The 26,147-nt window shown below is 40.8% G+C and overlaps 1 protein-coding gene across 5 annotated transcripts in view; it reads right to left on the bottom strand.

Annotated features, from left to right (window-relative positions):
• fmnl3 (formin-like 3) overlaps window positions 1–25,274 on the bottom strand; it is a 51,465-nt gene extending 26,191 nt beyond the window's left edge. For 3 of the 5 annotated variants that reach the window (XM_053482062.1, XM_053482063.1, XM_053482061.1), the window contains exons 1-4: window positions 24,593–25,274; window positions 2,813–2,896; window positions 1,812–1,892; window positions 1,596–1,672 (exon numbers count right to left, since the gene is read on the bottom strand). In XM_053482062.1, the coding sequence (XP_053338037.1) occupies window positions 1,596–1,672; window positions 1,812–1,892; window positions 2,813–2,896; window positions 24,593–24,706 (356 nt within the window). In that variant the 5' untranslated portion in view covers window positions 24,707–25,274. The remainder of the gene's footprint in view (window positions 1–1,595; window positions 1,673–1,811; window positions 1,893–2,812; window positions 2,897–24,592) is intronic. The other 2 variants (XM_053482059.1, XM_053482064.1) reach the window with 2 other exon arrangements.
• Between the last annotated feature and the right edge of the window lie 873 nt (window positions 25,275–26,147).

Genomic DNA, 26,147 nt, shown 5'->3' with positions numbered 1-26,147 from the left:
GGAATGTGGAGGGCATATGTCTACGAGAGAGAGAGAGAGAAGTGTGGAGAAGAGGCCGAGGCGAGTCTGAGACATGGGGTGAGTTCAGTCTACCTCCCCGATGCTAAAAACATATCTGGAGTCACACTGAAATGATTAGGAGAGGTACAGATGAGACCTTTGAATGCTGGGAGCCCTGATGAAAGAAATACAGACAGACGGACAAACAGACAGAGGTGGAGAAAGTGGGGCCAGGGGTATGACACAGTAAGACAAATAGACTTTGTGGACTGAAAAACTGGCGAGCCGAGTTGATCAGTTTCCTGTCTGCCACCCCCCTCTCTTTCCCCCCTCCTCCTCCTCTCTTTCCTGCCAGATGCTATTTCAGATCGGTTAAGCGAAGCAAGGAACAACGCGTCAGAAAGGGGGCCTGATTTCAGGTCGGTGCAATAACCTCCGTTCCATTTTAATGTGGCCAGAAGATCTGAAAGACTGAAAATAGCTCTGGTGCTTTTTTTTCCGCCTCCAGTTCAATGGGAAACGCATTAAAACTCACTTTTACTGATGAGGAAAAGGAGCATGGGAATGATTAATGGCCCTCTGTGAACACAATGGAGGTACTCACATCTCGGATTTTAAATCCGTTTGAAGAAAAATTCAAACGCACTGTGGCTTGGAGCGTTCCGCACATGTGACTCACTTTCTGCGCTCGCCGATAGTCCCGGACTGATACCCGAAAGATCCGAGACTCATGTTCTCACCTCGTTATCTTTTTTAGATTTCTACGTAAGAGTCGCTGCTGCTGTTCTCAGCCGAGGCGCTTATTCACAATCGGCTCAAAGTAAACATTCTTTTTAACACACAGTTCTGTTTGTCATTTACTTTTCTCCACCTCTTCACTGTAATGATATACTGTACAATCCTACTATTCACTCCAACCCAGAAAACAATAGGTCCTCTTATGAATTTGGTACACATCCAATGTTACACAAGTTATACATGGAATAAATAGAAAACTGGGGACGCAGTTAATATTTGTGCTATTTATGAGCTAAAAATAGACAATCTTTTTGTACCGCGGTAATTAACCGTACAGCCGAACTGTTACAGGACTTTTTTTTTTTTTTTTTATAACTTCACTATGTATGTGAATGAAATCACCATTGCACAGAGTTTCATTGTATTTCACTGTGTGTGGTTCTCTTTTGTCTTATGCATGTGTGTTTTGTGTCCTTTCACACACTCTATTGTTGGGCTTCCTGACTCTCCAGCATACACAACAGTGTTTCCTGCTGGTAAAAATGGATGGAGGGTGGGTACAATGAAAACCATCTGGGCACACACACACACACACACACACACACACATACAGTGCATTGTAAAGAGATTGGCAGGATCTGCAGCGCTGTAGCCCTTTACTATAGGAAATATGAAAGAAAAATGATGGTTCAAAATGGAAAAGCCCCATCAGTCACGTTTAGCAAGCTTTTACAGGCAGTGTGAACCGGCCTGATAAAGAAAGCATGCTTTCAATGACCATCAGTTACAGAAGAGATGTAGAAATTTAAAGGGGGAGGGTCAGCAGATGAGGAGAGCAGACAAAGAGGATAAGTCACCCGATGTGATTGGTCCTCAGCGATATCTCCAGTTCCCTCAGAACTTTGGTGGATTCCTGAACCCGCCTGCGGAATTTCTGCAGAGGGAGAAAGAGCTGATTTTTATCAAGCTTTTAGCAAAACAGCCTGTTTCACAACACCACCGAACACTACATCCAGGCAACATGTTAAATAACCCACACGCAAGTCGTTATAATACACACACTTCCATCTTACCTTGCGTGTGACTCCTGGATCTAAAAAGCCCCTCAGTTTCTGAATGTACGTGTGTGGAGGGTTCTTCACTTGGAAGCGCTCCTAACACAAAATATGGAGGAATTCATGAAGAGGAAGTCAGACGAACATAAACAAACGTCTTTAGGAAGTTTTACTGCAATTGTTTACCTTTAATGAATATATATGGGGCGTTCAAGTCAAACCGGGACATTTGATGAAATTCATCTTAAATGAAGGTGTAAAACCAATTGACATTCGCAGAAGACTTCAAGCATTGAGATACTTAGCCGGAGTAAAACATTTAAATGGTGCAAACAGTTAAAACCAGTACAGGACGTCCGTTAATGATGATCCTGGCCGAGGTCTTTTAGAACCTACAGCATTTGCTGCCGTGAAGAGATGCATAAGTCTGGGGGAACGTTACACACAATCATTCATGAACACCACTTGCACATTACAGGAACCCATATCCCCCCCGTGCAGTAATGACCTCACTTAAGTCATTTCCACGTGTTTGGGCCATTATAGGAGTTCCTGGTAGGCCAGCGTTTCAGACATGAAGCAGAGAATACGATCGATCATGGCTCAGAAAACCTTTTACCTTGATGGTATTCAAGCACTAGTGAAACGATAAGGTAAGTGCATTAGTGTGTCAGGGGATTATATAGAGAAATAAAGGTAGTTTTTATTTTCATCACTGAATCAAAAGTCCCGGTTTGACTTGAATGCCCCTCATACAATTCTAGAATTCTCCCTTGTTGGCTCATTGATTATAACGTTATGTTTAAGTTTCACAAGACGCTGTAATCTGATGCAATCCTATTGTTTTTATAAAGCCGAATATAGCTTGGGAAACAGCCTGGGATAATACACACAGACATTTATGAGGATTATGCACCAGACTCTGATTGAGTCTCTCTATATACACAGGCCTTAAGCAGATGGTGTTTCACTTTAGAACACAGCGACAAAGGTAGCGCAGGTCTAAATAAATATTCCACCTGGTCACAGATCAGGTCCCACTTCTTCTCGTTGTCGTACTGCCGGAGGAGGCGTGCTTTGTCCGGGGGAAGGTTCATGGAGCTCTGAAAGACAGCAAACAGACAAGCGTCAGCCCACACAGTCTTGTAAATATGCAGACGACCTCACAGAAATGTCTCCATCCTCTTTCAGATCAACACCCTCCCTCCCCGACCTCAGGGCCCGTGACCTCAATAGAGCATCCTGTCGCATGAGATCATCCCCGGCCTAAGGTGGCCTCGCCGCCGCCGATGTGCTCGTCAAAGCCATCCCTTGTTCATTTTAACAACTGCAAAGCAAGCATTTTATGATGCAGTTATTGTGAGTGATGAGTAATAATGAGTAATTATCCCAACTAAACTCTGATTACACAAAAGATCATCATATTAGTCGATCAGATAACAATGTCACGGTTTTATTTTTACCATTTCACGGGTGAATAATATTTGATCTGCAGATTTGAAACTAACGATACTTCTGGTTTCTCATGAAGCTGAAGTCAGTGTATGAAAACCAGCATTAATTCTCATGAGTAAGCAAGAAAACAAGATGTGTGTTTTGTTTGTACTGATTTGTTTTATTCCTCTTGGACCACAGCAAGGAACAATGCACCATACTTCTATCTCCACTTCCTCTCCTTAACTAATCAATGGAGAAAACCTGTAACGCATTATCACTTGTCCAAACATATCTCTCTCTTTCACTGACAACTCCAGAGATTGTCATGCTGCAGAAACATTGTCAAAGTCTGGAAAGCCTACTGACATTACAATACTCGAACACTGGAGACGTGTTCCATAGATGTTAAGTAAACATCGCCATCTCAGCATATTAATCAGTGGATGTTCCTCTTATGTATATAAATAATATATATGGATATGTATAGGAACAAACTTTTACATAAATAAGTTAATATTTTCACTGCTGAAATAACAGCAAGTGAATTTTAATGCGCTGGAGTTGTTTTAAGACCAAACTCTATCTTTATCCGATCTACTTTTCGATTTCAAAATATCTCTTTTCCTGTCGCTAGTATTATTATAAAACCCATGCTCGCTCAATAAATCATCAAAGCCTCTAACAGAGGAAACGAATCGACACCTTCTGACCAATCAAGATCAAGAACCACAAATGGCTTATACCACAGCACTGGGCCAAAGCATAAACATGCTTATCGCATCTCTGGCCTGTTAGATAAAGTCCAGGTGGAGATAGTGGGAGGGGAATGAGAGATTCAGGCAGAGTGCCCCAGCATGTGACAGATCTCTCAAGGGCGAAGAAACAAATGGTGTTTATCATGAAAGAGCCATTGGCACCCCCATCAACAAGAGCCTCCGTGTTCAATTCAAACTCATCCACCCAAATCACACTAACCTGCTCACCCAGAGCCAGAGGCCATGACAGGGACAAGTTATCGCAAAACGCTCAGCTAAAGAAGAACGAACAAAAAACACCTACACATACATGCACTGTTCCAGTGCTAGAAGCTCTTTTTCCAAAAGTTCACATAAATCATTTTTATGGGCTGATCTTTCGGAAAAAATGACTGCTGGAGCCTCATTCATCAGCGTGAATTCTGAATGAAGTCTAATCACCTCGGAGAAGAGAGACAAGCCAAAACAATAGATTTTCTACTTTTGCCTTGGCTTGAAAACTTATTTAGCTTCCAGACAGAGTATCTTTATGGCCGGTGTTTACAACCCAGATAATCACCTGATCACCAGAGATATGACCTTTCAGTTTGGAACTCGAATTTACACTACCGTTTCCTGACAACGCTCCGTTTCCAAAACGTTTCTTGTTACATCTCAGAACGAGAGCCGCCATCAATTCCAGATGTCCAGCGCTACAACTGGAATGTGTCTTGTTTATAACAACTGCAGTTTACTATAAATTAACGTTTTAAACTCCATTTTACTGAAAAAGAGGATGGGGTTTTAAGTTGTTTACTTTCCTCTATTTTTCCCTCAGGGAAGATCTTTTGCTTGGAGGAGATGTATGTGTTTGTGTTTGCGTGTTTGCGTGCTCTCCCTTTCCTCCCAAATGAAATGTCAGTAATGGCATGGGACCCTCCCACTCTGTACAGTGTTGCTACAAACAGCTGCCTACTCGCTGATGAGCTCACAACTCCTCAACACTTCTGCACAACAAAGAACTGATCCATCAAAGTGAAGATTTTAAAACTTATGTTGTGCCTTTTAAAGAGCCTGGCTTCATGCTGAGCATTCCCTGGATAGTAATGCTGATCATTAGCACAGAGGTGGGTAAGTCAGTAGCCCTGCATGCCTGGGACAAACAGATTTTATGTATGGAATATTAGATTTTATATATAGAGCAGCTACAAGAATGAATTTTGTAATGCGTTTCACGATAAAACAATGCGCCTCAGCTATGGCACAGCTTCCTGAATCCCACCGTCTGCTGCACTACATACATTAACTGTTAGTAGCAAAATTATTCAATCAGTGTTACATGTTTGTTAACAACTTAGTGGTTAGCCCTGCACCTCCAGGATCCGGGTTCGATCCTTGGGTCTGTGTGCATGAAGTTTGCATGTTCCTCCCTGTGTTTGGTGTGTTTCCTCCACGTACTCCAGTTTCTTCCCAAAGTCCAAGGACATGCAGATTCAGCTAATTGTGTCTTCTGTGATGAGTAAGTGCAACAATACGTAAAGATCAATGTTCGAATACATTACCATGAAAATGGCTTTTATTTAGGAATAAGTTTGGTACAAACAGTACTGTATGCTTGAACCTTTGGCTGTTAGAGCCTGGCCACTCATCATTTTAGGCCATTTGTAAAACTGAAATTAAATTAGAGGTCTTAAATGGCGGTATAGTCTTCGGTTTTGTCTTCTTCTCTTGTGGTCAGTAATAGGATTTGTAGATAAAGAGATAACGAGCAGATCTTTATCTGATGTAGAATTATTCTCCTTTGTCTTTAAGTCTCGCAGCGCAGGTTGAGCAGCAAGCGGCCTGAGGATCGGATTCCTTATATCTCGCGAAGGATTTTTACGTAGTCTGATTAGTTGAAACGCTCAAGGACTAAAACGTCACAACGCAAGAAGTGGAAATATTGTGTTTTATCGCTCATGAGCCTGAAAAGAAATAGAGAGGAATTGCATGGTTTCTTTCGCAGTTCAAAGCTCTGTGGACCTTTTTAAGGGCTGTGGTGTTGAATTCGAAAGGGTTAGCTGGCCAGTCCAGACCACAATATAGACACTGGACTCTGAGGCAACAATGACCTGATTTCCAACCATCAGGGTGGCATGGTTTCCATACTGATGGAAGGTTCCATGTGTCTTTGCTTTTTACTTTGGCATAAGCACCTCATTCCACGAGTCAGGAGGTGTCCAGTGATGTGAGGCCGTGTGGTGAATCAGTGGACCTCAAACACACAAAAGGTTGGAAAATAAGGACTCTAGACCAATGTTTCTTAAAGTGCATTCCAGGGATGCCTAGATTTTCTTCTAAAAAAATGATGGAAACCATAACCCACCATTTTGAAATGTATTAGATTTATTAACATTCTCATACTTGTTAGTATGTTTGACTGGCCATGTGAATTGAATGGGTTTATTCCAAAACCCAAAGAGCTTCAAAATGTCGGTTTGCTATAAATGTCGACCTAAATCTAATTACAATTTGAATAGAAATTCTGTTCCGTCAGTGGAAAGTTCAGGAATAAAAAGTTCAATGGCTTCAATAAACAGCCAAACTATTATTGTTCGCATTTACATTATTGTTATTTAATAATGTTGGAATATGTTTTTCAAATAAATCTGTACTGATGGGGTCTGGGGAACTTATATTAAAAACACAAACAATGTGAATAAGGTTTGTTTGGGGAACATCTATTTGCTGGATGGGGTGTCCGCTCCCATGATCAAGGTCCAGATATTGGCTCAGATCCAGCATGAAGCATTACAGTAAGAAAGTACACAGTAAAAGTGCACTTTAATTGAAAACTTTGTCTGTGCCTTTGCAGCTTAACTGGAAGAAAGCAACGCCTTATTAATAACCTCATCGCAGGAATGAGACTTGGCATTTCCTACATTCACAGCATGCTTTGCCTATCAAGATGGGATCTGGGCGATGGGAATGAGAGCTCAACATTTAAGTGAGAAGACATTTTTGTACACACGACTTTTTATTCGCTCTAAGCTCACAGTATCAAAAAAACAACAACAACAAAAAAAAACCTCCAGATCAACTGCCTAAACAAAGCTGTTTTGCGCCACAATAGATTGACGAAAGCCACACCGCGGACAAAACTCGCTTCTGTTGTTTGATGTCGACTCAGACGATGAAAAGAGAGACTGTAATGGTTTAACAAAGCGCCATTCCCGTCTGACATTTATCATTCTTCCATTCAAACATCATCAACAGTGAATAACAGACCACTGACAACAAGGACAAGTACGTTAGACACACGTTAATGAGGCAAAATACTGTTCCTGCAAAAAGGATTATATTATCAATCATTATCACAATATTATCACAAAAGTCTGATTAGATTAGAATATTAATATTTTTTTATTTTTTAAACGATCAAACTACCAAAAGTGAAATATTATTTATGCATAAATACGCCAAACTATATATATATCAAACTGGCAACAGTGAATTATTATTTATATATAAATATAACGACAAAGACACACATTTTGTTTGTTGTGGTACCCAAATGATCCCCAGGCTGTTTGTAATTTATTGTACATCAGAGTTTGACTGTGACGTCATTTTCCAGTTTTACTGACATTGATTTGTACTGCTATTTTCAAAATACAAATCACAATACTGAACTTTCTCAACCCTGTCGCAGAGAGTAAAATATTAGGAAATACCAAAGATGCATTAAAGTTGTTAACATACAGGGTAAAAAAAGCAGAAAAAGCAAGAATCACTGAGCGGGAGCATCCGGTACAAAATTCCATGATCATAAATATTAATAACTTAACTATATGTAATTATGCTAGATTACAGCCTTTTTTCCACTTCCTTATTATGTCTTTCCTATCCACTGGACTGTGGTTTTACCATTCTATGACAAACAAGTGAAGACAAGAAGAAAGAAAGACGAAAGAAGAAGTGTCAACCTCAACATGCAGCGTCAGGTAAAATAAATTCAAAGGCTTAGAAGCACTGAATGAAAGAGTCAGTCTAGAACTGTTTAAAGTATGCACAGTGGACACTGAAGAAGCATTGTGGTGGTATTACATGACTCACATGTCCTGCACACACACTGGCACTCTGGGGTTTAACATGTGTGAATGTTTTCCGGGCTCAACCCGAACAAAAACTCATGCCGGATTCACAAATTTAACCAAATGTTAATAAACATGTTATTATGAGGCTCAGTGTAAGAGCTTATGCATGGACATGCATGTTTTAAAGATTTGTAGAACTTTGATATGGATTTCGGTGTATATTAGTGAATTGGATTTAATTTTGCAACACAGCAGGAAATCCCTAAATAAAACAGAAAGTAATAAAAATGGTAGAAAACAGGAACTTTTTTTTTTTTTACACTGACATTTCAAGCTATTAAGGAAACTGTTGATAAGAATAATACCATAACATCATCACACAGCTTTTCTACAGGGCTTTGCAGTACAGTACAAACCACAAATTCAGTCATAATGCTGCTAAAACAGGACAACACATTCCTTAGACCTTATTTGGTTTTATGTTGTTTCTGAGAGGCCAGTGGGAGTTCAGGTCAGCAAGTCCTTCATGCTGCATTTAAAAACACAAACAATGTGAATAAGGTTTGTTTGGGGAACATCCATTTGCTGGATGGGGTGTCTGCTCCCATGATCAAGGTCCAGATACTGGCTCAGATCCAGCATGAAGCGTTACAAAGCCTTGTCAAATCTGTAGCGAAACTATTCCTGCGAATAACCTTCGTCACTAAACTGTGAGACAAATTCACTTCGACGTTACCAAATACTGAGTTATGCAAAAACTATATCTTAGAATCTCTACATCTGGAAACATCTGCAGTCCAACTAGGGACCTTGGAGGACAATGGTGATTACCATTGTATTTATTCCCATTGTATGATCGTGGTAAGACCTCCGGTCAACATTCGCACGCGCATTCACACACTACGGGCAATTTGGGAACCACAATTAGCCTAATCTGCATGTCTTTGGACTGTGGGAGAAAACCAGAGGAAACCCATTAAGCGCACACCTATGCACACCTACCCGAGGCTGGAATTAAATCCGGACGTGCAAGGCGACAGTGCTAACTACTAATCCACCGTGTGCTGCCATATCTTATAATAAGGAGCTGGTATACAATAAAATCAAATGCTCGAATGACCTAATATTAATATAACATCACAACTCTGTATATACTGTAAATGAAATGGCTGCAGAATTTGCTTTGTGGATAAAAACCTGTGTCAGAAGCTTTATGCGTTATGCACTTGTTTACAGATTATCATTTAAGCAATATCACGTGAGCAAGAGTGCTGTCAATTCAAATATTGGCATGGCTGTAAAACTGTTTTCCAAATACTGAAGATCATCAATATTTAAAATCAGTTCCTTTTTTTGCCATTTGGCCTCTGAACACGACCTCAATGAATTTGAAACAAAACACTCAAGTCAAGACTTTCAGCTTTAATTTAAAGAGTTTGGTGCCTAATGATGGCCTCCTCGCATAGACACGCCTTTGCACCTCATGCTGAGAGTTTGAGTGAACAGTACCAAATGCAATAATGTAACACTCAGAACCACCTCCAGTCCCTTCATCTGCTTGATTAGACTTGGACTAATGAGGGAACAGATTGTCAGCCATTTGTTCCATTATTTATGAGCCCCCACCAAAATTGGTGTAATTTTCATCGATACGTCTTCACTTGTGCCATCTGGATTAAAACACGTCATATTTGTGTGCCCGCTCATTCATTCCTAACAATGGATTCGCCCGTACCTGGACTATTTTAGTCAAAATATGCTCGGATTTTGTTCTGGCGGATGGCAAGCAGTTAGTCGGCTGTATTTGTTCAGGTCCAGAAGAATGAAGAAATCCAGACGTTTTTAGCTGTTTTAGGAGCTATCACTGCCATGAAATCCCTGCGCAGCCGGTGCTGGCTGACGTCAGCAAGCACGCCACGCATGCACAGAGGCGAAAAGTGGCATGAATTCCAATGTGCCCTTTTCAAAAATTGCATGATCACACTTCACATACAGATCCGATCTAATACCACATATGAAAGTGACATTATCAGATTTGTGTTCAGACAGCCCTAAAATAATCGGATCTATGTCACATTAATGCAAAAAAAGTCATCAAATTTAAGTCACCAGCGCTGTAAGATCGATGCCCTTGTTCTCGCCACTCGACCCTAAGCCTTCGTTGGTTGGTCACCAGTTTCATCATCACCCGATAAAGTCTTTTACATTATTAAAGAAAGATCTTGAACATTATTATGAAGTCAGTCGCAGGACACAGTTATGGCTAAGGCTCCAGACAGAATATATTTTCTTTGCGCATTTTTACTCAGCAGATCTTGGCCAGTGGCAGTGAGAGAACACAAATTCTGCTGAGTGAAACTAGCCAGCTCTGCATGCGCCAAAGAAGACTGGATAAAGCTCAAGACGTCCTGCTTCACAGGCTTCCAATAGGGAAGGTGTTTGCAAGCAAATATTGCCCTGACTAGCTTTTCCGTTACAGTACAATACTTTATTAAAGACGTTTGTCTTATTTTATGGACGACAGTGGACACGGCTTCTGTTTTGAGATCTCTGCAGCTGTGGCTTTAAATAGACAAAAATCCCAAACAATACAAGGAAGTTTAACTAAGTTGGGTCTAGTTTAGGAAAAATAACCAGGACAGACGTGAGTGTCGTTCTTTGAGTGATCTAAAAGGATATTACTAAGCTTAAGGAAATCATGTTTAATGCCCCACTCATGCAGCATATGATCAACACTGTCGTCCGTACACTCTAGACAAATCTCAATGATGGATAAGTCTGGTGCTGTGAACCTGTTTGGATCTTTATAGAGCAACAGGACAGGAACGGGGTCATGCTCAAGATGCACAACTAAAAGCTCTCGCTTGTTCTCAGGCCGGTCCCCTGCCATTAAACAGGTCAAATGTTGAAGTGTGTGAAAAAGCTGTTTCTCCTTTCACCACGCTGACACCTGATCTACCAAGCTTTAATTGCGTAACCTGAACCAGGCAATCACAACAAAGCGGTGGTTCCACAAAAGGCCTCCCTCAATCCTCCAGCAGGGAGAAGACACAGGGAAGGGGGTCGGAGGTGTTCGAGGACTGGACCTCCCCCTACTGCTCCTTTACACAAGATACACAAACAATCTCCATGACAAACCATTGTGGAATGTGCTTTCTACACACACACACATACACGCTAATCTGTTTAAAATGAACTTACAGGCATTAATGAAGTTGTAAGCAACATCTGCTAAAGTGATTGACATTTGCTGCACTTTTGAATGAATTTCTGGTGTATTGTATAACTGTATCTAGAAGCTTCTTTTCCCTGATTGTGATGCAACATTTTCCTGAATTAGCCCAAATGCGTTATGGTTGGTTCAGCTACAGCATGTCCGTTAGCTTGATTTCCTGTACTATGTCTACAACTATGCCACAGGAAGTTTCATAAATTAGCCGCAGGAGATGAAATACGCCAACAGCTACTACTGCAAAAACTCCAAACCATGCTACTATACTATGACAACATGATTGGCTATTGTTAAATTATTTGCTTATTCAAGACTCTACTCTGATAAAGACAAGCTGGTTCACTATCAGGAACCTAGCTAACTATTTAGCTTAGCTATTGTCAAGTTGGTTAATCTTCAATTTAGGTTTAGGTTGATTTGATGACACAGTTGACTACATGATGATGGGAAGACGAATGCTTCTAACACAAAGTTGCAAAAATGATTTCAAATCAATATAACAAGCCGATAGCCTGAGAAGGACATGGTTTCCGGTTGCTGTGGTGGACGCATTGCGTGCTTAACCCTGACCCACTAGAGACCCACACGCTGTGTGCTGTCGCATTCATACCAATCACCGATCCAGGTAAAAGCTCCAGTTTAAAATGTTGTTGTTTTAAGGGTACATTTGCACTGGTAATTAATTCCATGTTATCATTCTGAGTGGTATGTAGCTCCAGTCCAATGCCTGGTAAGGAAACAATGGGAGGGTTGCGTCAGAAATGGCATCTGGCATAAAACCTGTGGCATCCTCTATTCCGTCATGAGCTTGGAGCCAAGGAGTATTCAGGTATGAGGCAGGGTACACTGGACAGAGTGGCAGTTCATCACACACACCTACACACTCATTAATATTCACACAGTTTGAGAAGACCAATTAACCCAATCTGGGTGTCTTTGGACTTTTGAAGGAAACCGGAGAACCCACCAAACACTGGGAGAAAAACAACATTATACCTACAATGACATTATATAATGAAATTATCTCATTATAACCAAATTACAGTTAGATAATGATTAATCCTTTCTATCTATTTGCTATGCTTTAATCATCAATTGCTATACTTTATCTGCGCTGTCACTGCAAGTGGCATTATGCAATTTTTCAAAGTTCATGAAAAGAAGAAAAAGATTTGAGTTTTTTTCCTTTTATGTTCAGTTATACTGTGATATTGAAAGTCTTCAGGACAGACAGTATGCATGGATTCCATTTAACTAATAAGTAATTTAGTGCATTTGTGTAAAAAGTAGATAGTGTCGCCTGAACGGGACTTCCACATTTTCATTCTCAAATGCAACGTTCATAGATTCGGTGTTGAATTGTAAACAAAACCATAAGGGCTAAATAAGCACTCCAATCACTGAGTAATCCAGGCACAGCCTTGGAGGCTTGTTGAAAGGTTAACAAATGTGCAACTAAAATCTGTCCTCCACACAAATCCCTCCAAATACACTACTGGGAAAACTGTTAATATGCAGACGGCCTCTTAAATCCCCATGAAACATTAGACTGTTAACATTTACACAGTGTGCAGCTGTGGTCTGCGTCCTGCAGGCTAGTGCAGCCCTTTATTATCTATCCTCAAGACAAAGCTCATCAAGAAGACATGAAGAGAGACTGAAGGTCCTCCAGAAGACTCCAGACGACATGCATTCCACTAGTGTTAGAATGGAAAAGAAGTGACACAGACTCTTGATACAGTCTCTCCCGGGGAACAGAACGCCCTCTGTTAATTCCCTGTCGTCGTCACGTTCACCGTTTTTAGCTGAAGCCAGAAAGTTCGAAACTATTTCGGAGCTAAATGAAAAGTAACTTCACCGCCGGGTTATCATGTAAGGCCGGGGTGCCCATTGAGCCAGTCGATGACTGTTATTTTCCTGTCTACATGAGAGCGAATACGTGGCAATTAGAGCACAATTTTTTTTTTTTCCAAAAAGGAGGAACTTGTTTACAGTCCACTCCATGGTGAAGGGCACGGTCAACCTCCACCCTTTTGTTATTGAGGCAAGGCCAATTTGAAGCACATTATCTTTGAGGGCACTTTGAAGCAGGTTTCCTGGAGCGCCGTGATCTCAGCCGTGTCAGCTCCTCAAGGTCACATCAGGGGTACCAGATGTGAGAGCATTAAATCTATCAGGCCCTAAAACAGTGACATCGCAGCTTCCCTTTCACCTGGCCATCTGTGAAGCCTGCAAACCATAAATTACTTAAACGATCCAGTACAGTAATTTTCAAAAGCGCTCGTCTCATTTGGGTCAAGATGTTCCTGTACTGTACAGTAAGTACTATGGTGAGGTTAAAATGAAGTTTTTCTGTAATGAACATTTTAGGACATTTTTTCGTTTGTGTCCGAAAATAAAAGTCATACTTTTTTAAAATCTCATTTGTACATGCATCAGTGTCCAAAAAAAATTGTACTTAAGCTTAAGTAGCTCAAAATAGATTTACGAATCGGGGGTTATTTTGGGGATTTCTGATACGTGACAGGGTCGTAGGAATGCAAAGTACGTCAAATAAAATCTAAACAGAGCATTAAAAAAAACAGACGCCGTTCTGGACCCGAGGATGTCCTGTTTGTTTCTTCGGGCAGCCTTACAGGAGACAAGTCCTCCATGCATACACACTGAGCATGTCGGGAATTTACCCATTAAAAGACCATCAGCACATACAGTATAAACAAATACAAATGGCTATTTCTGAGTATTTGGACATATTTTGGCCTTTTTTTATATTAATTAGTGAAGAATACTTTCACAGCATCCTGTATTAATGAAGGCTTTAAACCAATTGACATTGGAAGCAGAAGCATGGTACTGTACGGTGATAAGACATGATCATTTGTATTGTGCAAGCGTAAATGACAATTCTGGGCGAGATGGCTCGGAGTCTACTGAAGGGCGTTCCTGTGAGTGGAACGCCTGATCCTTGGAAACTTTTCGCCAACTTGCAGAAGAGATACATCTGTTAACCTTTGGGTTAATGAGTGCATTAGTGTAGCAGGGGATTATACAGAGAAACAAAGGTAGCCTTTACACTTATCATTTAAAGTCCCAGTTTGACACGAACATACCCAAAAAAGAATTGTGTCACAGATATTATCATCTTATGTTTTCCTTTGTGTCTGTGGGGAGCAAAGGGTCTGTCTCTGCGTGAAACGAGACAGGACGACTGCGTTATCAGTGGGAGAATGATGACGGCAGCGTGTACGACAAGAAGCGAGAAGAAAAGAGTGAAGAATGAACCGGACGTTGCGATTACACAATCACGTTACCGCACAGAAGCGAGGAAAACTTAAATCATTGTGACAGGGAGATCACTTTGGCATGTCCAGCGGGAGCCATTTCCTTCGGGGTGTGTGTAAATCAGAGTGCGTTTATCTGCCCGATCATTAAGAGCTCGCAGCCGTTCCTGTGAGCGACCGGAGCACAAAGGACTCGGAGAGGATGAGGCCCAGGCTTTAAAACAACACACCGACAGAGCTGCTATTGTGCTGGAGAGGAAAGCTGTGCTCCGAGTAGACTGAACACAGCTGCGCTGGCATGCGCGAATGCACACACACACACACACACACACACACACATGGAACCCTTTTCTTCTTCTGCACTACGCTGTTCCTGAAGCAACCAAATGATCAAATTATTAGTGTTCAAACAGTTGTGGAGGTTATCCTGAAAAACTAAAGAGGCTGATATGATACACACTGACAGTCCTCTTTATTAGGAACACCTGTCAATTGTTTCGCAGCAGCATGATGTCATGCAAACTTTTTTTTTTCTTTCCAGTTTGTAACTGTTCCAGTTTGGATTAACCTGAAACCTTTAAGCAGTTGCTTCTATCTCAAGTTTTGAATTGTGTTGTGCCTCATTCTCATATTAACCCTAGATGCTTTTCTGCTCACCATGGTTCTAAAAAGTAGTTATCTGAATTACTGTAGCCGCTGATAGTGACAAGGCAGAACTGCCTCTCCCTAGAGTTTTTTTTTAAAGAAATTTTAAAACAATTTCACGATTTTACAAAACCTTAAATAAACATAAAATGTAGAGAATAATTAATATCGTATTTAAGATCTCGAAAAAACGGTTTTAACAGCAAATACCTCTCAGTCACTCATATGTATAAAACCACGTGAGTCTGTTAAAAAGACCTCCCTCAAAGACGGCTTTACTCACACAGCTAAACACAAGCTGCTCCTTAACACCTGAGCTTAGCGTGGCGCCATCCTCAAAGACCTTCCACGATCATAACATAAACAGCATGCACCTGTGTGTGTGAGTCTGTGTGGGTGTGTGTTGTCATGGGTGTATATCAATAAAAAAAAAGGATGCCGGCTGATCTGCTATTATTGGACAGATAGATGTTGCCCTCCAAAGCTTTTTTTTTTTTTGGCGTAACAAGCAGCAAATAAAGATGGACCCCTACTGCGACTTCTGGAAGCAAAGCCATACATAAAGACACACTCATGCCGTGCCATACCTCCCGTGCCGTGCAGGTAGAGCTAACTTTAAGATGCCGTAAACGAGGCTTACGGACTGGCTGGATTGGTTCCAGCTGAGTGGCAACTATGGAACCCTGCGGGGCCAGTGGTTTCTTCAGGGGTCAAGGGGACAAGCGGAAAGACTAGGGAAGGGGTGGGGGGGTGGAGTAGTGGGGCTGACTCTGTTTGCTTGTCGTAGGGCACATGCATTCCAGAGTGATTTATACATTCAAACACACAGTAGGAGTAGGAGCCTAAAAATCCCCTTAAAAGAGCAGTTTTTAATTTTAGTAGCTCTGAAAAACATAAGATACTTACTTAAAGAGAGAAAGACTTAGGCATAAACACAAAACATTATATTCGAATTATTCCTGTTGTTTGTCACATTAAACTCACTTGCTCAGCCATGATCTGATCATGAAGTTTCCTGCCATGGATTGATAGATAATGTCGGAAAAAATGCTGACAACAATGGAGGGGTTTCACCAAATGAACTCCTCAAAAGTATCACTTAATGGTCGCTTGAGCCTCACGATGAACACTCCCTCTGTCTCGATGATAATGATGCTTTCAGGAAACTACTGAACACATTCATAAACCATGATCATAGTGCTAGATGTGTGCATCTGAACGGCGCAAACGTCCCAGCCGAGGTGGCTCGGATTCGAGTCGTTCCTGGAAACATTCAGAGTGGAGCGCCTGATTCCTGAAAATCGACGGATAACATGTCACCAATTGGCATAAGAGGCACATACAGGTATGTCTGTGGGAGCGCATCTTTCACCAACACCACTTGCACATTACAGTTGTGGTCGCCACATCCCCTGTACAGTCCTGATCTCGCTTCAAGTGATTCCCATATGTGTGGACCATTTAAGCAGTTCCTGGGAGGCCAGTGTTTCAAACGTGAAGCCGGTGTACTGAGAAGACCTTGATGGTACCCAAGCAGTAGTGAAAGACTAAGGATAAGTGGATTAGCGTAGCAAGGGATTCTATAGCGAGATAAACATCATTCGTCCTCTCATAACTGTGTTCTGTATTTCTGCGTAATCCAAAGTCCTGGTTTGACTTGAACGGCCCTCGGAGAGTGCACTCAGTTAATGCGATTACGTAAACAAGCTTAACCGACACTTTCTTACTGCTTTCCTTCAGCGCCTGCACCAGAGTAAACAGCAAACGCAAATACTTCCAAAGCAATCAAGTTAATAAAAAGTAATCACAGGGATACAAAAACTATGCCTGATGTGTGTGTATTGGTAAAGTCATTAAGGCATGGTGCGTTGGCACGCTGCCAGTTTTAACAAGGAATTTTTTCCTTCTCTAAAGTTCTCTGGTGAGAGCAAACCACAGGAATCTGCTGCGCAGAAGCTGAGCGGAGGCACTTTGAAAGAGGATATCACACACACACACACACACACACACACACACACACACACACATATACGCACTCATATACATATACATACACACTTCTGCTCCATCTCTGCAAAAAAACTGTACCACTGCCTCCAGCTTCGTTCTCATATGGAGAAGTTTAGCTGGAAAGCTGAATCCCCCACTCCAGACTCAGACGCATGAAAGCCAGAGGGAGTAATAAGTTCCAGTCCATACTGTATCGCTTATGCGTGTGTTATTCCAACCTTCCTCAGACTGGAGGTCTATTTGGAATTGATCGCCATTCCGTTCAAGGATAAATACCAGGGAAATGGAAAGAAGCAACTATCTCTGCGGTTATGACCAAACAGAGTCGTGTCTGCGATGCCACTACCCTAATATTAATTATTATATCATAATAAGTTCCTCTAAAATGAGACATGCACCGGGGTGAATGTCTCAAGGCCTCACCCATGACAATTATCTGCATGTTAAGGTGCAACAACCAAACCATATTTGTGGAAAGTGAGAAATCTTTTCCATCATCTAACGAGTGCCTCGTGTATCGTCTTACACCACAAGATCATCGCTAATAATGCCCGCGCATAAACGTGCACCGCCGTGCGTCACATTTATTCGGAATTGGAAAAGATTACGTTACATATCCAGGCCCGGTGCTCTGAACTTCTGGAATAAAAAGCAGACAACTGTGAAATTGTTTAAGGGTTTTTTTCCCTTTTAAAGGAATAGTCAGGGATGTTTTGATTTGAAAACTGGAAGTTGAAGTTGAAACTAGCTGAAAATCCAAACAAGTACGGCAACAGTGTTCTTAACAATGCCGCACCCTCAATACACATACTATATGCACAAGGCTAGAGCCTCTGATTGCTAGGTAAGTAGAGATAAAGAGTCTCTTTGTCCTGATCGGTTAGAAGGCATTGAGGAGTGTAATTAGTGGTGAAATTGACACTCAATTGGGCAGTTCCTGGAATAATAAGAGGGGCACTTTATATATGTATAATAGTCTGGGAAAACCTGTGCGAGATGTAGATGAATTCTAGAAAAGAAAGAAAAAGAAATAAAATGAAATACTGGGTTTTGATCAAACTCAAACACTCGTCTATATCCCGTATACAGGGTCGTGGGGGTCTGGAGCCTATCCCAGGAAACTTAGGGCACAAGGCAAGGACACAATCCATCGTAGGGCACATACTGTACATACACACACAGGCAATTTGTGGACACCAATCAGCCTAATCTGCATGTGGGAGGAAACCTGAAGCACGGGAAGAACATACAAACTCTATGCACACAGACGCAAGACAGGAATCTAACCAAGGCCCTGAAGGTGCAAGGCGACAGTGCTAACCGCTTAGCCACTGTGCTGTCATCCTGGCTAATCTAAATAATAATAATAATAATAATAAAAAACATCAGTTTTACCAACACAAAGTGTTAACAGTGACACGGCCATCCATGACCAGGAGCCAAGGCAAGAAAATTGACCATGCCTCTGTTTAAGGATGGACAGCAAACTAACCAAAAGTAGGTGTCTGAGAGCTCGTTTATGTTGAAGCGGGTGGATAGCACTTTACTCTGAGAGTATTACAGACTGTACATTGCCCTCTGATGTAACACGAGCAACGGTTTAGAAATATCCCCTGGATTCATTCTCAGAAGGAGGCATGTGTTTGCATCTGTCGCACCCGTTCTGTTTGGTAGCTACTCCCCGCTGGCGGGTGGGAATTGGCAAGACCAAATTAGGGAGAAAATGTTGGAGGAATATTTTTATTTCGGCTCCGTTTCAAACTTGGATAGGATATCTGCTTAAAAAATCATGTTGAGCTGGGTGGCAGTTTAGCAAACACTGTAGTGAAAATAGACTAAAACTAAAACTGTCAAAAACCTTTTAGGCTTAAAAAAGATGTCAGTCGAACGGATATATGACATAATGCTATGTACGTAAGCCTTTTCACTTTTGGTTCTCCTTTTTGAATTTCTGGGGATAAACAGACTTTACACTGCTGTAACTTGCGATTAAGAAAATGCAAAAGGGGAAGATATGTATTCACTTCAGGGAAGTGTAGAAAATACCCAAATCTTGTCTCATACTGTACAATACGTGTTCTGACATCATCAGCCTGGCTATCAATATTTTTAATTGCACTCCTGATAATGTTGCAGACAAACCGTAAAGTACGTTCTTGGATTCACAAAAAAACTTCGAGGTGCATCAGACTTGTCAAAATCTATACAAATAATAATATTCGATAATAATGGCCTTGCAGGAGTGACAGCCTGCAGATTAATCATTAGTAGAGACACGGGGAAAATGGTTCAGTTATTCTTTTGTAGGGGAATTCATGTATCGCTACTCCAAAATATTTTTTTTTATTTATATTCGCTTGCATGTATGATGGTAATATGTTGCAGCATCTTCTGTAGTAAATATGAAAAATGATTATATTGCATCAGATATATTTAAAAAATCAGAAAGGCAATGCAAATCAAATCAGCACGTATATACTGTACCATGATAATATCGTGTCAGGTGATCCCTGGTGATTCCCATCCCTAATCATTAGCTATTTTACATGGACAATATTTCTTCAATCGGATCAAAATCATTCCGATGACAGATTCCAGTTTAACTGTTTACATGGACACTGATCCAATGAGATGTGCTGTGCAGGTGTGAACGTGTTACATCAGTTCATTTGTAACTAGAGTGCGAGCAGAAATTGAACCGTTACTGGTGACGAGACATGGATTCATCACTACAACCCTGAGAGCAAACGCCGAAACATGGAACGGAAACATCCTCAATCGCAGAGCAAGAAGAAGTTCAAATGTCAACCATCAGCTGGAAAATTAAAGTTTTCTGGGATTCTCAAGTGTCAGTATTGGAACATTATCGAGAAAAAGGCTCAACAATGAACAGTGCTCACTACAACAAAATGCTTATCAATGATCTGGAATCTAAACCTCAGATTAAACACAGAGAACCGCTATCCAAAGGAACTGTGATCTTGCATGGCATTGCACGTCCAGAAACTGCCCACACTGTCGACACTCAAAAAAAAATTCTTCTTGAGATGTTAAAGCATCCTCTCTTTGATCCTGATTTTGGTCGCTTCTTCATCAGAAGTTTTTTTTTAACAAGCAAGGGGATTACGTTAATATTTGTGAGATTATTTCTTCATGTACAGTATGTACTGCATGATGATGTATTTTGTCTTTTCTAAAAGTTCATTAAAATAAATTCTGATTCTGAATTTTCTGACTCACCGTTATACAGACTCAAAACATTTCATCACAATCACTTTTATTTACTTTCACAAAGAGGTGAAAAGCATTTAATCTGCATGAAACAGATAACAAATAAATAAGAATAAGTATTCTTCTTTAACTTTGAGGTTAGGCTTGGTTTTCCACCTTTTCCAATTAATCCTGCCCTCTGCGTTATGACTGGTTAAAGGAATTCAGTCTCATCTATCTTATTCATTCATTCATTCATTCATTCATTCATTCATCTTCTACACCACTTATCCTGTGTACAGGGTCACTGGGGTCTGGAGGCTTCGGGCAGGAGGCGGGGTACACTGGACAGGATGCCAGAAAGTGCCTAAGGATACAGTGTATAAATAGGTTGCTTATGCAACAACCTCAGCAGAAACCTCCTTTCTCCACTTGCTTAAAACTGGTCAGGTACTGGACTGGAAATAAAAGCCGAAATCTTGCCAAAAATAAGAGCCAAAAAAAGTCCTTCAGGAAGCCTGGAGAACTAGTGCTCAAGACTACATTAAAAACACAAGAAAGTCTGGAAATAAAGTATCAAGAATGAAAGCAACATATAAGGAAATTTGGGTTCCCTTAAGACTTTTGCACAATACAGTATTTGTTTTGATTGGACTATTCGGATTATTTGTGTAACATTACGGTTAAACAAGTTAAATGCAGAGCTGCATTGGGGGAGCGTCCACAATGCAACTTCCTCCCAAAAGAGAGAGAGAGAGATGGAGAAAAGCATGGAGAGAAGGAGCAATCAAGGTGGGGAGGTGGGGGGGGGGGGGTTCGCAGAAAGCACATGTGCAACATTACACTTGAACCTGGGCGTTTTATTTGAGAAGTGCTTGAAAGAGTCTGATACAACCCAGAGACCCAATTCCCAGCCCACACATACACACACACACACACACACACACACACACACACACACACAGCTAGGCTCCTGTTAAAGTCTTTAGGTTATGGGTATTACTACTCTGGCATGAAGAGTGATCATGACATCATAACAGGGTGCTGTTTGCTGTCTGAGAGAGAACAGACGGTATACCCAGACCCACACACACACACACACACACACACACACACACACACACACACACACATATCCAGCAAAATCATCATGAGCAAAATAAAGATACTTGGACATTACTTCCTGGCAGTCTGCCACTGATGAAGAGGACAGTGATTACTCAGCCACAACAGTTTTTTTTTTGTCAAGGCCAAAATTTTTTTTTAAACTCGTTATTAACTTATGAATTGCATTAATAATACCACCAAGAAAAATAATAAATAAATATATATATATTCATTTTATACTGATTGCAAAAAAGAGAGAGCAAGGAAGCTGATTTACAGCTGCTATAAGGTAAGTGATAACACAAACAAATTTATATAACGCAATCCTTAATAGTCACTTCTAACGAGCAAGTAAGAAGTAAACCTATAAAACAACATCATTCTTTTTTTTGGGGGGGGGGGGGATTTTTCCCTCATTTTCTCCCTAATTTAGTCGTGTCCAGTTCCTCCCTGTCACTAGGGGGCGCCCACATTAAGGCTACTACTACCATACGGTCGAGAAGGCCGAAGACTATCACGTGTTTTCTGCGAACCATGTGATGCCAGTCTGCTGCATTTTTTCGAACTGCTCACTGGGGCGGCGTTACACACTCGGAGGACAGCGCTATCCGCTCCTTCCGCTTGCGTGAGCTCACAGGTGCCCCTGATTGGCTGTAGAGCCGTGATTAATGTGGGAGCACCAGTGAGAGAGCTCGGCCAATCATCTCTCTCTAGGCCTACGGCGGTGAGAGGTTACAGCATCACCCGGGAACCAAAGAGTATAAGAGATTTCGTTAAGTGGACAAAGCATGACTGTTAAGACATCATGAAGAATCTGGAAACTCGTCTCACTAAGACAGATCAGACTGTGTCTTGGCAAATCTCACGCACCAGGAACACACAAAGACCTGTAATCAGGGCTGAGACGTGGATTCTTCCTCTCCTGAGCACAGGGATCTTCCTGAAAAAACGACTTTGACATGTTACTGGGTACAAACCTGACTGGGATACTGCACAGCACCAGTGTATGTTTTTCTTTCCCATTGCTTTATGTAATTATCAGAGAAACTCAACAGAGCCGTTCAACCACAAGGTCAGACTTCACAAGGATCCTCTGGGCCTGAGGAGGATTAACAGTGTGTCCATGAAGATTACAGCGCTGTCATTATAAGGTTTATTTCCAACACTGGGGAAACGCCTCGTTTTTTTTGGGCTTTTTTTTTTGTGTTGTTGTTTTTTATTTTCTCATATAATTATCTGAAATTATCATTCTTTTTCTACGGACATACACAAAGGGAGGAAACAGGACTCCAGGACTATTCGGGAGCACCATACATAAGACAAACAGTGCAACAGGAGCAGTGTATGAGACTACACTACACATCACAACACAACAGCATCAGATTGATATTAAACTAGACGTGTAGATTTCTGGCTCTTGCATTAGTGCACAGATTTAAAGTCTGTATTTACAAATTAGTCAGCAGTCACACATCGTAACACATGATTATTATGCTTTAAGTGTAGAACTTTGTGCAGTGCTCACTGAGTAGACGGGAAAAGAGTGAGAGAGAACGAGAGAAAAAGAGGGGGGCGGATCTTTTATGATCTCCACTCTGCGTAGGAGTTTTAGGGGAATTCAGAAAATGTAGTGCTCCGTGGGACCAGCAGTGGCGGAAAACTTCGCCATGACAAGTGTGACGTGAAAAAGTCAGGGTGGAAAACCCTAGTGACTGAGATGTACATTATGTACGATCTGGACTAAATTATTATTATATGATCTATGTTATTTATACTGCTGATGTGATATAGTTAAACTAACATGCTTTTACGCTTTACATCTACAGCAATTGTAAATGTGAGTAAGTGACTCACAGATGCACTTTCTAATCTTCATCATCCTGGAACAAATAGGCCAGGTTATAGGAGTACTATCGAGCTAAAGCTCTCTGGTTAGTGCAACAGGAAGGAAAGCAGTAAAGGTTGTACTGTTTTGTTTTTAACCTAAAAATATTCTGTGACTCAACAAAACCATCCACAAAAACTGCTATTATGTACAGTATTCAGGATTAAAGCAATTTCTGTTCCTCACATATATGAAAACTAAATCTGGCTAAAATTCATGAAACTATCATTATTATTATTATTATTATTACTATTAATGCTTTTATTGCTGCTGCACAATTAATCACACAAAATATAGACCAGTTATATAATTGCAGTTGTTTATGTGCAGTTATTTAATCTCAAATTGCTGCAATTTATTACATCATTGACATTAAATGTCAATAATGGTTAATATTTATTGTTTTTTTTTTAAATATCTATCCAGTGAGATAATTTGTCCAATTATTTGGTGCTGGCTTAGATAAATACGTCTGATGGTACAACTGTACATTTCACAGGAACATAGTGCAGTTTACATCATAATCGCAGTATGGATCAAAATAATCGCAATGTCGTATTTTGATTAAATCGTGCAGCCCGAATTATTATTATTATTATTAGTAGTAGTAGTAGTAGTATTACAACACTAGGCTCCGTTGATGCTTTATACTGCACAATAACATGTTGCTCAATGTCAGGACTACCACCACCATGCTTCACAGCAGGAACGGTGTGGTTTTCCTGCCAAAAATAGCACTTAAGAGAAAGGCCAATTTAGTCTCATCACACCAGAGAACGTTTCAGTTTGTTTGATGAGTCCATATCTATTTTTTAAATAATAAATAGCGTAACGATATAATAATAATAATAATAATAATAATAAAATATTAAAAAACCACAGTACAGAGTGAGACTTAAAACAGAGTGAGCACTAAATAAAACAAAAACATTGATCAGTGAGGGTGTGTGGGGGCCTGCTGTTGTTTAAATAAATATTTCTTGATGGGAACCAAAAACACCCCAGAAACTTTATTTATAAGGAGGTTTTATTCTCCTTGTAGGGACTTGAGAAAACAACCAACACATTGTAAACACATTTTACTGAAAGTGGCAACATATTTACTTTTATTGTGGGATGTCAAGGTGCGAGTGTGTGGATAGAAGTGTGTGTGTGTGTGTGTGTGTGCGCGCGCGCGCTTACCAGAACCAGAGCAAAGCGCTCCTCGAGCTCGGCGGACTCTGGCATTGGCACCTTTAACGGCATGATGTGATGCTTCATCTCAGATTGTCCATCCACACTTTCCAAATTCCCCATGGCTGAAATAAAGCTCCACTACCACATCCACGCCTTAAAAAACAGAACAGCTTTGAGATTCTCTGTCTGAAATCTGAGCTTTTTTCCGAATTCCCAGTAAATCCAGTTCAGCCAGTTGATCACATCCCAGAGCCAGTCATATGTTTGACAAACACAACTCCACAAGAAGTACACACAACTCCACAAGAAGTACACACAACTCCACAACTCCTCCCGACGATCCGTCAATGAACTTTCCTCCTTTAAAGCATCTATCGCTTGTTAAAGAAAAACCACATCAAACTCCAAACAGCAATCATCTCTCACTTCTCCAAGGAGTTGTGTCAAAGGTACCTGGCCAATCCATCTCAAACCCACAGCCGAATCTTCTCTAAAATTGTTTTTTTTATTATTATTTTATTTTTTTTCCTAGTTTTTAGACTTAAGACGCGACTTTGTTCCCCAGCTGCCTCCAGCCTCCATTCATTAGTCCTGATGCGGAGCCTGAAAACTAACCGTGCGCAGTTTGCCCTGCGCTATCAACCGCCCACCTTTTTTTTTTTTTACTGAGTCCTGCCTATTGAGGCGGTCTGTCTGCTTTGCGGCTCGTCTCGTCTGTCAGACCAGGCAACAGAAATATCCCGTTTACAAACCCCAATTTCTAAATCTCTAAAAAAATCCACTGCTTTATTTTCGGCACACTGTCGACACCTGCTGGTAGGACGCTGCAACTGCAAGCAGAAATTGCAGTCAGGTTTTTTCCCACCAAACAGGAGTATACTGTACACTGCAAAATACTTAGTTAGAACATAAAAATATTTAGAATATGGTCAAAGTTATCTAACAAATCCACGATTATCTCATTAAACCGATTTCTAGACATTTTATAAATATTTTATTCTTATATCTTATTTATTACTAGCATTAGCACCCGACATTGACGTAAACTTGAAATAAGCTGATCATTTTTATGTGATCTGTGATATTATTATTTCAGGTTGAAGCCCACATACATTTTCCACCTATCTCTCTCTGTACGGCAGAATTCTGCACACAACTTATTAATACAAAGTAATGCAATTTTGCAAGTAAGGTTAAGTATCTTATGCCTTGTTTATGTTAAGGTTTGTTTGTCAGCCAAGTACACACCCTGTTCGGTAATCAGAAAGTGAATCACAGATGAGAAATCGAAAAAGAAGATCAGATAAAAGATTACATTTTGTTTTAAAACAATTCCAGGGTGTTAAAATTCACATATACTGTACCGTTTACACCTAGGCATTTAGCAGACGCCCTTATTCAGAGCGACTTACATTTTTAACTTATTAGACATCAGAGCGGTTGAAGGTTAAGGGCCTTGTTCAAGGGCCCAACAGTGGTCATGGGGTTTGAACCTGGGATTTTCCGATCCACAGTCTAATGCCTTAACCACTGAGACTTAATCACAGAGCTACTGTGCTGT

This window comes from Clarias gariepinus, chromosome 22, assembly GCF_024256425.1.
Source record: "Clarias gariepinus isolate MV-2021 ecotype Netherlands chromosome 22, CGAR_prim_01v2, whole genome shotgun sequence".
NCBI classification, from domain to species: Eukaryota; Metazoa; Chordata; class Actinopteri; order Siluriformes; family Clariidae; genus Clarias; species Clarias gariepinus.
This window is presented reverse-complemented; position numbering and strand designations above follow the sequence as displayed.